At 47.4% G+C, this 13,122-nt stretch overlaps 5 protein-coding genes across 5 annotated transcripts in view; 4 read left to right on the top strand and 1 right to left on the bottom strand.

The window, feature by feature from the left end:
- Positions 1-413, top strand: part of Pmar_PMAR018216 (merozoite surface protein 3 precursor, putative) — a gene marked incomplete at both ends in the record, with an annotated part of 5,990 nt that extends 5,577 nt beyond the window's left edge. The window contains 2 exons of the mRNA XM_002778373.1: positions 192-292; positions 339-413. Coding sequence (XP_002778419.1) covers positions 192-292; positions 339-413 — 176 coding nt within the window. The remainder of the gene's footprint in view (positions 1-191; positions 293-338) is intronic.
- Positions 414-673: 260 nt separating this feature from the next.
- Pmar_PMAR018214 (hypothetical protein) lies at positions 674-1,736 on the top strand (the record flags this gene model as incomplete). Its single annotated transcript, XM_002778372.1, has 3 exons — positions 674-681; positions 1,310-1,436; positions 1,488-1,736. The coding sequence occupies 3 exons, from the start codon at positions 674-676 to the stop codon at positions 1,734-1,736; spliced, it is 384 nt and encodes a 127-aa protein (XP_002778418.1).
- A 1,047-nt stretch (positions 1,737-2,783) lies between these two features.
- Pmar_PMAR018213 (conserved hypothetical protein) lies at positions 2,784-4,150 on the top strand (the record flags this gene model as incomplete). Its single annotated transcript, XM_002778371.1, has 1 exon — positions 2,784-4,150. One exon carries the CDS (start codon positions 2,784-2,786, stop codon positions 3,948-3,950), a length of 1,167 nt encoding a protein of 388 aa, XP_002778417.1. The 3' UTR covers positions 3,951-4,150.
- A 405-nt stretch (positions 4,151-4,555) lies between these two features.
- Positions 4,556-5,826, top strand: Pmar_PMAR018212 (conserved hypothetical protein). Its single transcript, XM_002778370.1, has one exon. The coding sequence runs from the start codon at positions 4,579-4,581 to the stop codon at positions 5,716-5,718; it is 1,140 nt and encodes a 379-aa protein (XP_002778416.1). The 5' UTR covers positions 4,556-4,578; the 3' UTR covers positions 5,719-5,826.
- A 3,513-nt stretch (positions 5,827-9,339) lies between these two features.
- Pmar_PMAR018211 (conserved hypothetical protein) lies at positions 9,340-10,384 on the bottom strand (the record flags this gene model as incomplete). Its single annotated transcript, XM_002778369.1, has 4 exons — positions 9,340-9,459; positions 9,520-9,575; positions 9,629-9,716; positions 9,761-10,384. The coding sequence occupies 4 exons, from the start codon at positions 10,382-10,384 to the stop codon at positions 9,340-9,342; spliced, it is 888 nt and encodes a 295-aa protein (XP_002778415.1).
- Positions 10,385-13,122: the final 2,738 nt, after the last annotated feature.

The raw sequence follows: 13,122 nt of genomic DNA, 5'->3' as shown, positions 1-13,122 counted from the left end.
CTGAGCTCAGCTGAGGAAAGAGAACATATATTCCTCCAACACTGTATAGGAAAGCCCTGAGCTCAGCTGAGGAAAGAGAACATATTTTCCTCCAACACTGTATAGGAAACTCCTGAGCTCAGCTGAGGAAAGAGAACATATATTCCAACATTGGTTCATTTGCGGATGGGATCTTCTTCTATGGTGTGCAGATGCTAAGCGAATGCGACGAATCACTGACTACTTCCCGGTGCAGCCTTCTCCTGTTGTGAAGGAGACCTCAGAAGAGGCGGTGACGAGTTGTCCAGTTCAGGTGAGTTCATGGAGTGTATCTGTAGGTGTAGCTGATAGTGTTGTAGGATAATATTGCTACTACTACTACGCCTCCCGTGGAAGGGCCTCAGCTGTCGGCAGTAGAAGCTGAGCCACTGTGATGCTGTAATTGATTCGGAGCGTCTGCTCAAGAGGGTGTATGAACTCTCTTGAGGAGATGCTCGCCCCGTACGTTATGATTAGTGCTATGCTAAGTGTACCTATTTCTAACGTAGGAAAAAAACTGCAATGACCAATGCAAAGTAAATTTTCAATGGTCAACTTCTTGAGTTCACTGAATGTCGGCTTGGGTTAGTCGAACGAGTCGAATCGGCCAGCTTGTGACAGACTGGTAACGAGTTGGCGGATGACGTCAGTGAGCATGCCGCGGTTAGAAGGGGATTGAGATTGGTGACGGTTTGCTAGAGCGATTTCAACGAGGAGGGTGTGAGTTCTTCGCAGTGTTGGAGGGATATATGTTCGCGTTCCTCAGCTGAGCTCAAGAGTTTCCTATACAGTGTTGGGGGAATATATGTTCGCTTTCCTCAGCTGAGCTAAGGAGTTTCCTATACAGTGTTGGAGGAATATATGTTCGCTTTCCTCAGCTGGGCTCAGGAGTTTCCTATACAGTGTTGGATTAATATATGTTCGCTTTCCTCAGCTGACCTCAGGAGTTTCTTCGCCAATTATAGAAGTTTGTGAAGTACTGACGATCTTTCGAATGTCTCATTGAGGGAGGTACCTCCTACCACTCGCAGTGTTGGAATATATGTTTACTTTTCTCAGCTGAGCTCAGGAGCATTCTCAATAATTATAGGAGTTTGCACATTTAGGGTAGAAGTGTTCAGAATCCAATAGAAATTTTTCGAGATTTGCTGTAAATCATCCCGTTGTCACCAACACACGTAGTCGGTCATGCGCGTATTTCACTCGTGATTCAATTTTGGGAGGCAGAATCAGTTCTGGGATAGATTCCCACTCGTAAAACTCGATTAGTTCGGACGAGTTTTAAATTTAGTTTATTTGACAACTCCCGCGAGATGACATTTAGTGATCCTGAGAGAGTCTGCGAGGAGGCACAGCAATACCTCAAGAAGATCGATCATCTGCCGCAGTTCCAGGACCCCAGAGCTAACGGAACGCTGGTGACCGGGGGTTTCACGTGGGGAAGTTGTGGGTACTTTCGTTATGGTCAGGTTGAAACACCGTATGGAGTTGGCATCCTATGTGGAGTGGATAGCCACGGCCGAGCCTCTGTGCAGCTGGGCACAATGCGTCTCTGTATTAAGCAAGCTCTGGTACGATTCCTCCCCGAGAAGATACCCTCCGGGAAGGACCTGGATGGCTCAGCTGCTGCCCACAACGATAATTTGAAACGTGATCTTCCGCTGGCTGAAGAAGAGATGTGTTTTTTCGAGAGTGATCGAAAATGCAAGCGCTGTTAGATCTTGCTACCTGCTTGTACGAGTTCCGTAACACTGCTATCGGTGATTTAAGCCCATCCGCTTTGGCTGATGGCCACGTGGGTGTGAAGGCACGTCAACCTCGGAGGCGAACTGAATGTGTTGTGTTGAGGGCTAATCGGCGGAGGCGGCGCGCAACAGAGGGCATCGATGTGAATTGCTTTCCTTGGCGATTAGATGATTACTCCACTTCTCTTCCGGAATACCCCATCGTTGTTGATTCTTTGCTGATTTTGGTTATGACAAACTGCATTGTAGTCATGTTCTTACGAAATAATTCACACAATTGTTGTCCATGTTCTCATGTTTGACCTGAGAGAGATTCTCATTGAAAGTTGTCCGGTAACGGCCGCCCTAAATATTGCCTGAATGACCGTCAGATCACTGAGACGGGAATTCTTAGAATTCCCGACTACTAGAATTCAATTCTAGTAGTCTTCAACTAGCAGAAAGTGCATCTCTGCAAGACGTCACAGATAGCGCTTCTCCCCTCCCACAAGGATGCCATCTCGTAGATCACCACAGGCGCTCTCCGTACATGATGTGAGAAAGGAGTGGTATGACATGAGCAGCGGAGCGAAATTCACGTTTTTCACGTTTGCACGCGTAGTCTTTTACCGGCGACAGTCCCCGAGATACGACCAAAAAATGAGATCAGACCTCTCTATGATCTTCGCAGTTCTATCGATAATTTTCCTCCTGCTAGCCTCAAGAGGGACATGCGTCACAAGCTGAAATGCCACGGCCTGATACGCGGCAATCTGAGACTATCACAGTGGAGTAATTCATTGCTCTGGCAGGGATGATAATCTCCCCAGAAAAACGCGACCATGGGGGACTATCCTCGATTCTCATCGTTGGCAGATGCGACTGGAACTTCGATATAGCGGAAGGATACTGCAGCCTAGCCTTCACAGCGCGGCGCATGGACGCTCTTGTTTGCTTGGATTTATGATTGAGATTTGCAGTGGGAGTGTGAATGATGTTAGACCGGCTGATCATCGCAGTTTCTTGTTTTGGTCGCTCCAAATGTTCAGTCGTCTGTGTACTCTCGCACTCATCACAGTTCCATGTGTCTCTGCCTGGGGTGTTGATGGACATTCTACCGTTGCTGAGGTTGGTGACAATCGTCTCTCAGTGAATGCCAGACAGGCCGTTAACGCTATCATGGGTGATGGTGTCCGCCTTGGAGAATTCTCTAGCTGGCCTGACTTCATCCTTCACGGTACTCCCGAAGAGAAGGAGGAATGGGGATGGTCAGCCGGATTGCACTATGCTGATTCCCAAGACTGCACGTTTGTTTACGACCGAGATTGCAAGGACGACTGGTGTGTTGCTGGTGCCATCAAGAATTATACCAGGAGGGTTGCCGACGAATCCTTGTCTCGTTATGAGCGTCAGGTGGCTATGAAGTTCCTCGTTCATTTCATGGGTGATATCCATCAGCCTCTTCATGCTGGAAGTTCTTCCAACCTCGGTGGTAATTTGATTAAGGTGACCACAGACTTCGCCAACAACAAGAGCACCAATCTCCACTCTGTTTGGGACTTTAGCATTCTCGATGAGTGGGAGCTTGAGCGTTACCCCGGCCAGTATGTCTTCCAGGACGATCCGGCTGATCACCCCGGTGAGGACGACGAGATCCAGAGAATCGACCGTACCCGCTTCTGGACCAACATCGTTGATTCTATTGGTGTTGATTTGATGGTTGGTGGTAAGTACGCCGATAAGGTCGACGGTTGGCTGAAGGATTGCGAGACTAACGGTATCGACGAGTGTGTGAATACCATGCTCCAAGATGATGTTGATATCGCTTGCAGTATGGCATACACTAACGTTGATGGCACTTCCGTGGAGAGCGGTGATGTCCTCTCATTCGACTACTACACTACCCGTATTGAGACTGTTAGAGAGCAGCTTGCCAAGGGTGGTGTTCGCTTCGCCTGGCTGTTGAACAACATCTTCGAAGATGGAACTACCGTCATTGACGATGCTACTACTACCACGCCAATCCCTGCGACTACTGCTGTTCCTACTACTACTCCTTACATGACTTGTGAGGACGCTGATAGGCTCTGCGCCAAGTCGTACGAGGGTTCCTACTGCAAGTACTGGCTCGATGAGCCAGTGTGTTCCGGCAGTGACAAGCCATGCTCTTGCTCTGCCCAGTCCTCTACTACTGGGGTTGACTTTTAACTCAATCGTTTACAGCAGTAGGTTGGGATTTCTTTTCGTATGTGTACGTTCTCGCGACTCGATGTTGGAGTCCTTCACGGGCTTCTTGGTTTTTCCTGTTCTCGTTTCGAGTACGTTTGCTTTGTATCTATAGTAGATGATATCTATGGTGTGCTTTCTCTTTTGGGAATTCAAATTTCTATTGCGCCTATAACACAGTCGGATCGGTTCTGATTTAGTTGAGGCTACTGTTGAGGTCGAAGAACTGTGTTGAGTTGAAAATCGCTCGGATGAACGTGAGTTAATCTCATTGATATCCTTTGAGTTCATCGCCGATGGCAGGGAGACAATTTTTGTGTTAGGATTGTGATTCGCTAAACATTGGTTGTTGCACGTTGACACTCTCACTGTTCTCCCGATGTTTTTACCGGTTGATATCGTATGATATTTTGACATTTCCTCCGAAGGCTCTTCAGGATGGCACCTGGGAACTCTCTTCTTACTAGAATGAGTTGTTAAGTAACTTGGTACTCGGCATTGATGCTATAGGTTAGTTTAGTGAGCTCGGACGATCTTAGTTTAACCTCTTCATGGGGCTGGCCTCCATGCTATGTAATGTTTGTGGTAGTTCCTTGTTGCTACTGGTACTATGTTTAGTCGTCTGTGTACTCTCGCACTCATCACAGTTCCATGTGTCTCTGCCTGGGGTGTTGATGGACATTCTACCGTTGCTGAAGTTGGTGACAATCGTCTCTCAGTGAATGCCAGACAGGCCGTTAACGCTATCATGGGTGATGGTGTCCGCCTTGGAGAATTCTCTAGCTGGCCTGACTTCATCGTTCACGGTACTCCCGAAGAGAAGGAGGAATGGGGATGGTCGTCTGATCTTCATTACGCTGATACGATCAACTGCACGTTTGTTTACGACCGAGACTGCAAGGAGGACCGTTGTGTTGCTGGTGCCATCAAGAATTACACCAGGAGGGTTGCTGACGAGTCCTTGTCTCGTTATGAGCGTCAGGTGGCTATGAAGTTCCTCGTTCATTTCATGGGTGATATCCATCAGCCTCTTCATGCTGGTCGCATCGAGGATTATGCTGGTAACAAGATTTCCGTCACCACGGACTTCGCCAACAACAAGAGCACCAACCTCCACTCTGTTTGGGACTTTAGCATTCTCGATGAGTGGGAGCTTGAGCGTTACCCCGGCCAGTATGTCTTCCAGGACGATCCGGCTGATCACCCCGGTGAGGACGACGAGATCCAGAGAATCGACCGTACCCGCTTCTGGACCAACATCGTTGATTCTATCGGTGTTGATTTGATGGTTGGTGGTAAGTACGCCGATAAGGTTGACGGTTGGCTGAAGGATTGTGAGACTAACGGTATCGACGAGTGTGTTAATACCATGCTTCAAGATGATGCCGAAGTGGCTTGCAGTATGGCATACACTAACGTTGACGGCACTCCTGTAGAGAGCGGTGATGTCCTCTCATTCGACTACTACACTACCCGTATTGAGACTGTTAGAGAGCAGCTTGCCAAGGGTGGTGTTCGCTTCGCCTGGCTGTTGAACAACATCTTCGAGGATGGAACTACCGTCATTGACGATGCTACCACCACTCCCATTCCTACGACTACTGCCGTTCCTACCACTACCCCGACCACTAACCCTTGTGATCAGGCGGATAAGCTTTGCGCGAAGAACCATGCTGGTTCCTATTGCAAGTACTGGCTTAACGAGCCCGTGTGCTTCGGCAGTGATGAGCGTTGCTCCTGCTCTGCATAATTTCTGCTTGTTATTGATTCCTTTCTCCCTTTCTTTCGAAGCGAACGTTTCGCTTGTACTCTCAGTTGTTGCGAACTCAAACAGGCTTACGCATACTCATGTTGTATATGTCTTCTCAGAGGGTAGAGAGTGCCAGAGAGTATTACTTGCGTTGGTACGACAATTTTTGAGGGATTTGGTTGGTTTAGTGGAGGGCTAACTTCTAGTTAGTGTCATATCGCAACAGGGATAATTAGTACTACTAATTAGTACCGAAACCCGAAGACGACGGAAGAAGACCGACACATCATACTACTAATTTAGTAGTAAGGTCAACATAGGAGAGGGCCTCTCCTATGTTGCACGGAGAACGTACCCGCGGAGAGCGAGCTCGATTCGAGCTCAATTCGAGCTGCTCGAATTAGGACTCTTTTTGGCTTCTCGTAAACATCCAAGAGCATCCTACTCGCGTCTAGCCACAGTGACGAGGTTCGCCCGTGACATCAGTCGGGATAAACCTGCAGCGTCCGGAGAGAGTCCCGGTCCAGTAGTCTGCCGCTCAAGCACTGATAGATCACTGGATGGTCTACTGCCAGCGGAACAAAGATGCATTTCGTCCTACCCCGAGTCGGGGTCCCGACTCAAATTTCACTGGTACATCCCAATTTTGACATGGCTCGGCGTAGATCTGCAGCTTCCGGAGAGAGTACTGGTCCAGTACCATGTTGCTCCAGCAGTGCGAGGTCACCCGATGATCAACTGCCAGCCAAACGCTCGGACGTGATCTCTGTTACGCCCATTGAAGCTGGATTCTGTTCTTCTTCCCACATTACTGTCGGCGTCTTCACCCTTGATGGTGGACGCCAGCGTGCTGTGATGACCTCGAGCACGGACAGCCTAGAATTTTCGACTTAAGAGAGCGCTCTGCTGGTCCCGACTGCAGATCATCCTACCACCCGCTGCTTCGAAGTTCGAACTGGCAGAAACTGCGACACAGGCACTCCGTATCTGTCCCCATAGAATGGCTACTTGGTTTTGAGCATTATTATATATTATATATAAGCGTATTCTAAGCAGAACTGTGAGAATTAGGGGAATGATGATGTGTCCTGCAATAACATAACTATCACGGGAATAACATGATGGAATTATGTTGTCAATACGCTCGAGTATCTGTACACGGCTGTACCGGCCGTACTCTACATCTTCATGTATATAACCAGGGTGATAGAAGGAACGACTATAACGAGAAACATCAGCGTAATCATGGTCGGGCACGACCAGTGGACGATGAGGTGACAGTATGTCAGGGGGATTTGCAGTAGGCGTGACCATTGATAAATAACACAATACCCCAAATTGAGGGATAACTAATAATTAACTATAATGTGTCGAACTGCTGCATCAGAGGAGTTGGTGTTGTCATGCCGCCGACAGTCATAACTGGTAGAACTCCGCCGATTATGCCGAATCTACTCACTTTGCACTTTTAGTGTGATAGAACCCGAATCACTAGTCCGCACATTATACCACTTACCGCATCGAATATAATTATCAATACCAGTACGCATAACCTAAGTAATAGTCGTATGATACGACTCGTATCATTATCATCTCCATACCGTAACTCCAACTACGTGCATTATATCATATTCCAACAGACCAATACAACTTCTATTCTCCTCTTCCCAGCCTCCAGCATGTTGGCATAAGAAAATTCACAGTATATAAGTGTACACAAGTCTCAGAAGCCGAGTGGTTGACTGCGGCCAAGTTATGACGACGTACAGTGCTGACAGTGACTGATAGGTCTACACACTTGCGTCCGAGAACCTGTCAGCTCATATCATTGCCACAACCACTAATCATCATCTCACAAGTATCATGAGGTCGACCTCGACCAGTTTAGAATGGACATCTACGAGGAAATATGGCATATATCGATATGTGGCTCGGAACCCGATACCATCAAGTTGAATCTGATCGTATAAAGTGACCTATCTCATATCCCAACAATACCGATTTGATTACAAAGTATAAGGGTAGTGCACTGATGTTCGCATCACTATTGCGCGATGACGGCTTTATCGACACGGTTATCATCGAGTCGGCTCGACGCCATTTCTTCCACGAGTGGTGTCTCATACCCGTTCGATACCGTTCCCCATAAATCATATAGAATGGGACTGCTAGAAAGACGCCCAAGACGGTTGACAAAATCACCCGGATATATTGACGAACACTGACAACTCAACAATACACACAATGTGTGAGGAAAAAGAGCTCGGTCAACGAACAATTGAGTTTGCACTGTCCTGAGGACACTGTCACAGTGTCCTCAGGACAGTGTTGAAAGCTCCCAGAGTGAGATAGAGAGTCTGAGTCATCCAGGGGCCATATGCAGATCCTGATGCAAGAGTCAGATCTTTGATCCGCATATTTTAGATGTAAGCCAGGCGTTACATCAATGATGTAACATCATGTAGCACTTCCATATTACGGCAATACTGCTACCCAGTTTTTCTATTATTTCGCAATATCGTATACAGAGTTCCCTGAAACACAAGAAGAAAAATGCGTGTGAAACAATGTCCCCGAGGATCGAACCCGCGATCTTAACTCGACATTCATGGTGATCATACTCGAACTCTGATTCATGATTCGAGCCTGTGCTGATACTGAGTTATACTTGTGAAAAAGGTATTGAATGGGATTCGAACCTGGGATCCACGCCTGCATCCGAATCAATGGCCAGAAATCGTGATGTTGCATGCTGAGTCTGAGTGGTTGATGCAGATACTGGGTCAACCCGAAAATCATGAGTCTGAGTACGAAATCATGTGCCAGATGCATGATGTTCAGTATAGATTCAGATTCTTGAGCTCTGAATAAGGAATCAACAGAGAATCACAGCCTGAATATTGATGCAGAGCTTTTACGCTGCATCAATATTCAAGCCATCCGACTGTATATGGCACATGTATAATTGCTTTGTTTAATTGCTAGTAGCAATTAAACACCACAAGACATGGTTATCGAGTTCCTTTATAAAAGATGAAACGTAGGGGCGGCTACTCATCGCCGCAGTGTGGATTACACGCCCAAGTGCCAAATTTCGTGTAAAGGCAAGAAAGGCGCATATTTAGAATTCGCCGAACCGCTGGACCGAACTCGGGGAAAAATGTGGGAAAAGAACGGGGAATTTCCGGGAAAATTTCCCGGAATTTCCGGGAAATATGGGAAATGGGAAAAAATCGCCTTTTCCCAAAACGGACAAACCCTGCATGGGTGATGACATAACACTGAAACGCGATCAAAAGTCTGATGTCGTTGTCAACTTCCCTTGAACCACCGCAGTAGCAACCAAAGATCGGGTAACCCGATTCGGGTTGGCCGTTGTCTCCATCATTTACCTATTCATGTGTGGTGTGTACAGTACACAGTGTACTCATGAGTTGTATTGTGTCTATCAAGTATATCAATGAAAATTACTCGTCGCGTTTCAGCCCGCTAAGCCGGCCACGTTGAATAAGAATCGACGCCCGATGGACCATCGCCAGTGAACCACCCGTGAGTAACTACAAACTCCGAATGACAAAGCAATTACTAGAAACCACCAGAAACCATAGTCCTGTCTCACGTTCATACCGGTTTCATCGCCACCCCGCAGTATTGGGCGCTAAAATCGCTCATGTCCTCAACGAAACCGTGCGAAAAAAGCGCGAGCGGGTCTCTGAAGCCACTCCACAGAAGGGCCACCACCTGCGGGGAACATTCCGCATGTGAGGTTATGCAACAGTAACCGGAACAGTGAATGCTCACCCCTTTGACTGGACTCCTCAGGGCAAGGCCAGCCCACTCCGCGCCATCATTACTATCTAACAAGCACGAAGTCTCATCACATGGCAAGATGACAACCTGTGAAACTCACCGGTGGAGAATGCTGCATTCGAGAGAGCGAGCTTGAGCTCATCGGGCGTGATGAATAGTCGCCAATCGTGGGCATTAGGAGGCATGATCTGATAGAAGCAGAGGTTTCCACCAGCCGAGGGCATGGAGTTACATTCAGTATTTCCTGCGTTATCATCCACACAGTAGTATAACTCCAGACAGTCCGAGATATGGTGTCGAATACGAGCACACCACCGGGCTTCAGTACTCGATAGATCTCATTCAAGGCTCCTTGAAGGTCCAAAAGATGCTCGAGGACGTCGGATATGATAACGCCATCGAAGGAGTTGTCGGGGAATGGTATATCATATACCGATCCAACTTGATAGTGTAGATTTGGAATATCACGTCCATGTTGGCGTGCCTGCTGTAAGGAGGCCTCACTGATGTCAATACCAGTGATATTATAGCCGTAGGTTGATGCCATCTCTTCAGTTAATAGACCACCACCACAACCAACGTCTAAGTATCTACCCTTAGAAGGTTTCTTACCTCCCTTAGAGAGATGACGATGAAAGTACGGTGCACGAACCTCGTTCATCATCTCGAGCGCCCGCCATATGGTGCCATTCTCATGCCACTGTGCTTCATCATAAATACCATTATCGATAAGACTATCTCCTTCTTGGATAACTCGCAGCCTGTCTGGGTATGGTCGTAGGTAATAACGTGAACGAGTGAACCACATGATCGAGGCTGCAACGAGCGCCACGAAGCCAGCAGACTTCGCAATCATTTCAATCGGGATACTAGAAGCAGGTTGCACTGGAGCTCTTCACGGCCACGTACTTTAACCATTGCCTCACGAATACATCTCGGTGTGAACGATATGGGGAGCGGATGATTTTGACGGGAACTCTTTGATATGATGCAATGCAATATTTCAAAAGTTCGCGTAGATGCATTAAATGCATCTACATTCCAACAGGGACACGAACAAGAGTTCAGCTACCCCCAGTATTCCGCTGCATCATTTCACCAAGGACCATGCCCACAACACTCCAACGCAAACGGGAGTGCAAGGAGGAAACATGAAGCCGGACAAATGTGGGCATCCATTGCTCTGAAACTCACTTCTTCGTGACGTAGTGTTTCCTATTTCGGTTCAAAAGGGAGACTTATCAACGGAACATGTATTTGGGATTTTAACGCTGGAAAGTCCCGCTGGGTAAAGGTAAATACCAAAAAATTAAAACAACAACGAAGGCGCGCCAAATTGGAATTTTTCTGCAACTTGCATGTAAAACTCGAATCGGTCACCGCGATTAACGTGAGCTTCAGAAGTTCTGAGGGGCACATATTCGCCCGATGGATTCGAAGGTTCTGGATTTGAAACGATCACGAGGAAGGAGAACAGGGCCCCAACTGCTGTCCTGTCTGGAAGTGCTTGAATGAGCCTTTCTGACAGGGTCTTATTTGGGACCCCCTCCGGGTTGATACGTATTATACTGGTTCTCTGGTCTGCTGAGTCTCTGCTACGAGTTGTGCACGTGATTCGATACAGTTAGTAAATAGAAGTATTGAGATCGACGACTGTGCTGTTGGGTTCATAGATGGACGTGACTCACGTCACGTGAGCATTCTCTCTCTGAGTTAGGATTCAGGACGTGCCAGCCACCGCTACTAATAGTAGTCTACTATTAGTGATAGTAGTAATGCTACTGCACACGGCAGCGCAAACCAACTAAATACATTATATTGTTGGAGAGAGTATTGACATTCTCTCGGCGAGATTGAATTTTGAAGATCCCAGTCGACATGACTATGAAGCTCCACAGTTCAGTCTTGCATTGATCATCGTGCAGCTTACGAACTTCTTAGCAAGTGCCCCTGGATGCGCATCGGCATTTGCCGACTTATACTGCGCGATACATCTTCGAGGGTCTTTCATTCAAAAATTCCAGTGGTTTCCAGTGAGTGATGATGGACCATTGATTTCTTCATCACTGATCATGTGAAGCGTTTGCAAAGTCAAAGGTCTGAGACTCGGACGGTGAGTCGGAGTATGAATGGAGGATACCAATGAGTGAGAATATTATTGTGGAAGTTTGATAGCGGGCAAAATACTGCCGAATGCTGTATTGTGTATGAGCTATCAACGAGTGAAAATCCAGCGAGACTTGCTGATACAAAAACCAGCAAACTCCGGGAGAGGCTCTCCCGGAGAGCACTCGTGTATACGGGGAGACAGAGCCTAACGATGTGAAACCACAAGGCTATGGGACACTATCGTAGATCGCCATATGAACACCTCAAAGTTGACTCTTGAGAAACGCTGAGAAAGTCATCCTCATACTTTCAGTACCCGTGCATAGTCAGCCGGCAATGAGCTCGATTCGGGCAGATCGAACCTCATCCATCTTCAGTTTAGTGAATACGAACCACCCAAGATGATTTTGACAGGATCCCACCATTCGATATGATCATAATACTTTTCATCCGTATTAACGTCATTGTCGTTGACAACAGCAAGGCTGTCTGGGAGGGCCAAAGAATGCCACCAACCGTTGATGACAACAGTCATTGCGCAAACCCAGATCAAATGAGCCACGGGGGGGGACACCTGGAAGTCTGTCTCAACGTTCGTCACCAGAGAAGTACGCCCAGTTTGTTCTGGTCACAGTTTCCAAGATTGTTGGCACCACTCGTGCGAGCAGACCAAATATCTTCGCTGAACTCAGTATACACAACACAATTGCACCATTGGTGAAAAACGAGCACTTGATAGCACAGTGCATGCGTCATTGAGAGGTGTGTGGTTTCGAGGCGACACCACCGTAGATCATATCTAGATCACCAGGCACCTCCACGAAGCCTCCAGCGAAAACCACAGACTTGTCCACCATCCCTCCGACAATGTACTGAAGTATCTGACACATTCCAGACGATATCTGCCGCCATCATATAAGTCACCAGAAAAGGGATTTCGACAGAAACGATGCGATTGTCAACTGCTACGAGTCAGGAAATAAAGAAAGATAAAGAATTTGGGGGCAGGATCGGCTATATGGATCTCTATATCTAGCAGTTCCAATGACAATCCATCACGGTTTCGAACTTCTCCTATTTCACGGGTCTGAAGTTAGAAAACTCAATACTCACACCAAGTGGCACCCCTTTGAAGTCCATGCCGGTCCAGTCCTCCTCTGAACCTAAAACCGAGACAGCTGAGCTATACCAGCAATGCTTGGGCACAACCGCTGCAGCACCAGCGCGTCATGATGCTACTTACTCGGAATGAACCCGGTGTTGGCTAGTAAGCGAGTCATTTCCTGTGGAGTTATAAACAATCTCCAGTCATGGGCATCTTGATACATGATCTAAACACGATAATCAAACTGGGAAGTAGCCGAGGGCTCTCGTACTTGGAGGAGCTCTTGTGATATCAACCATAGTAAAACGTAACTCTTCATGGTCCGAGATATGGTGTCAAATACGAGCACACCACCGGGCTTCAGTACGCGATAGATTTCA

The sequence above is a fragment of the Perkinsus marinus genome (assembly GCF_000006405.1).
Source record: "Perkinsus marinus ATCC 50983 genomic scaffold scf_1104296949592, whole genome shotgun sequence".
Lineage (NCBI taxonomy): Eukaryota > Perkinsozoa > Perkinsida > Perkinsidae > Perkinsus > Perkinsus marinus.
This window is presented reverse-complemented; position numbering and strand designations above follow the sequence as displayed.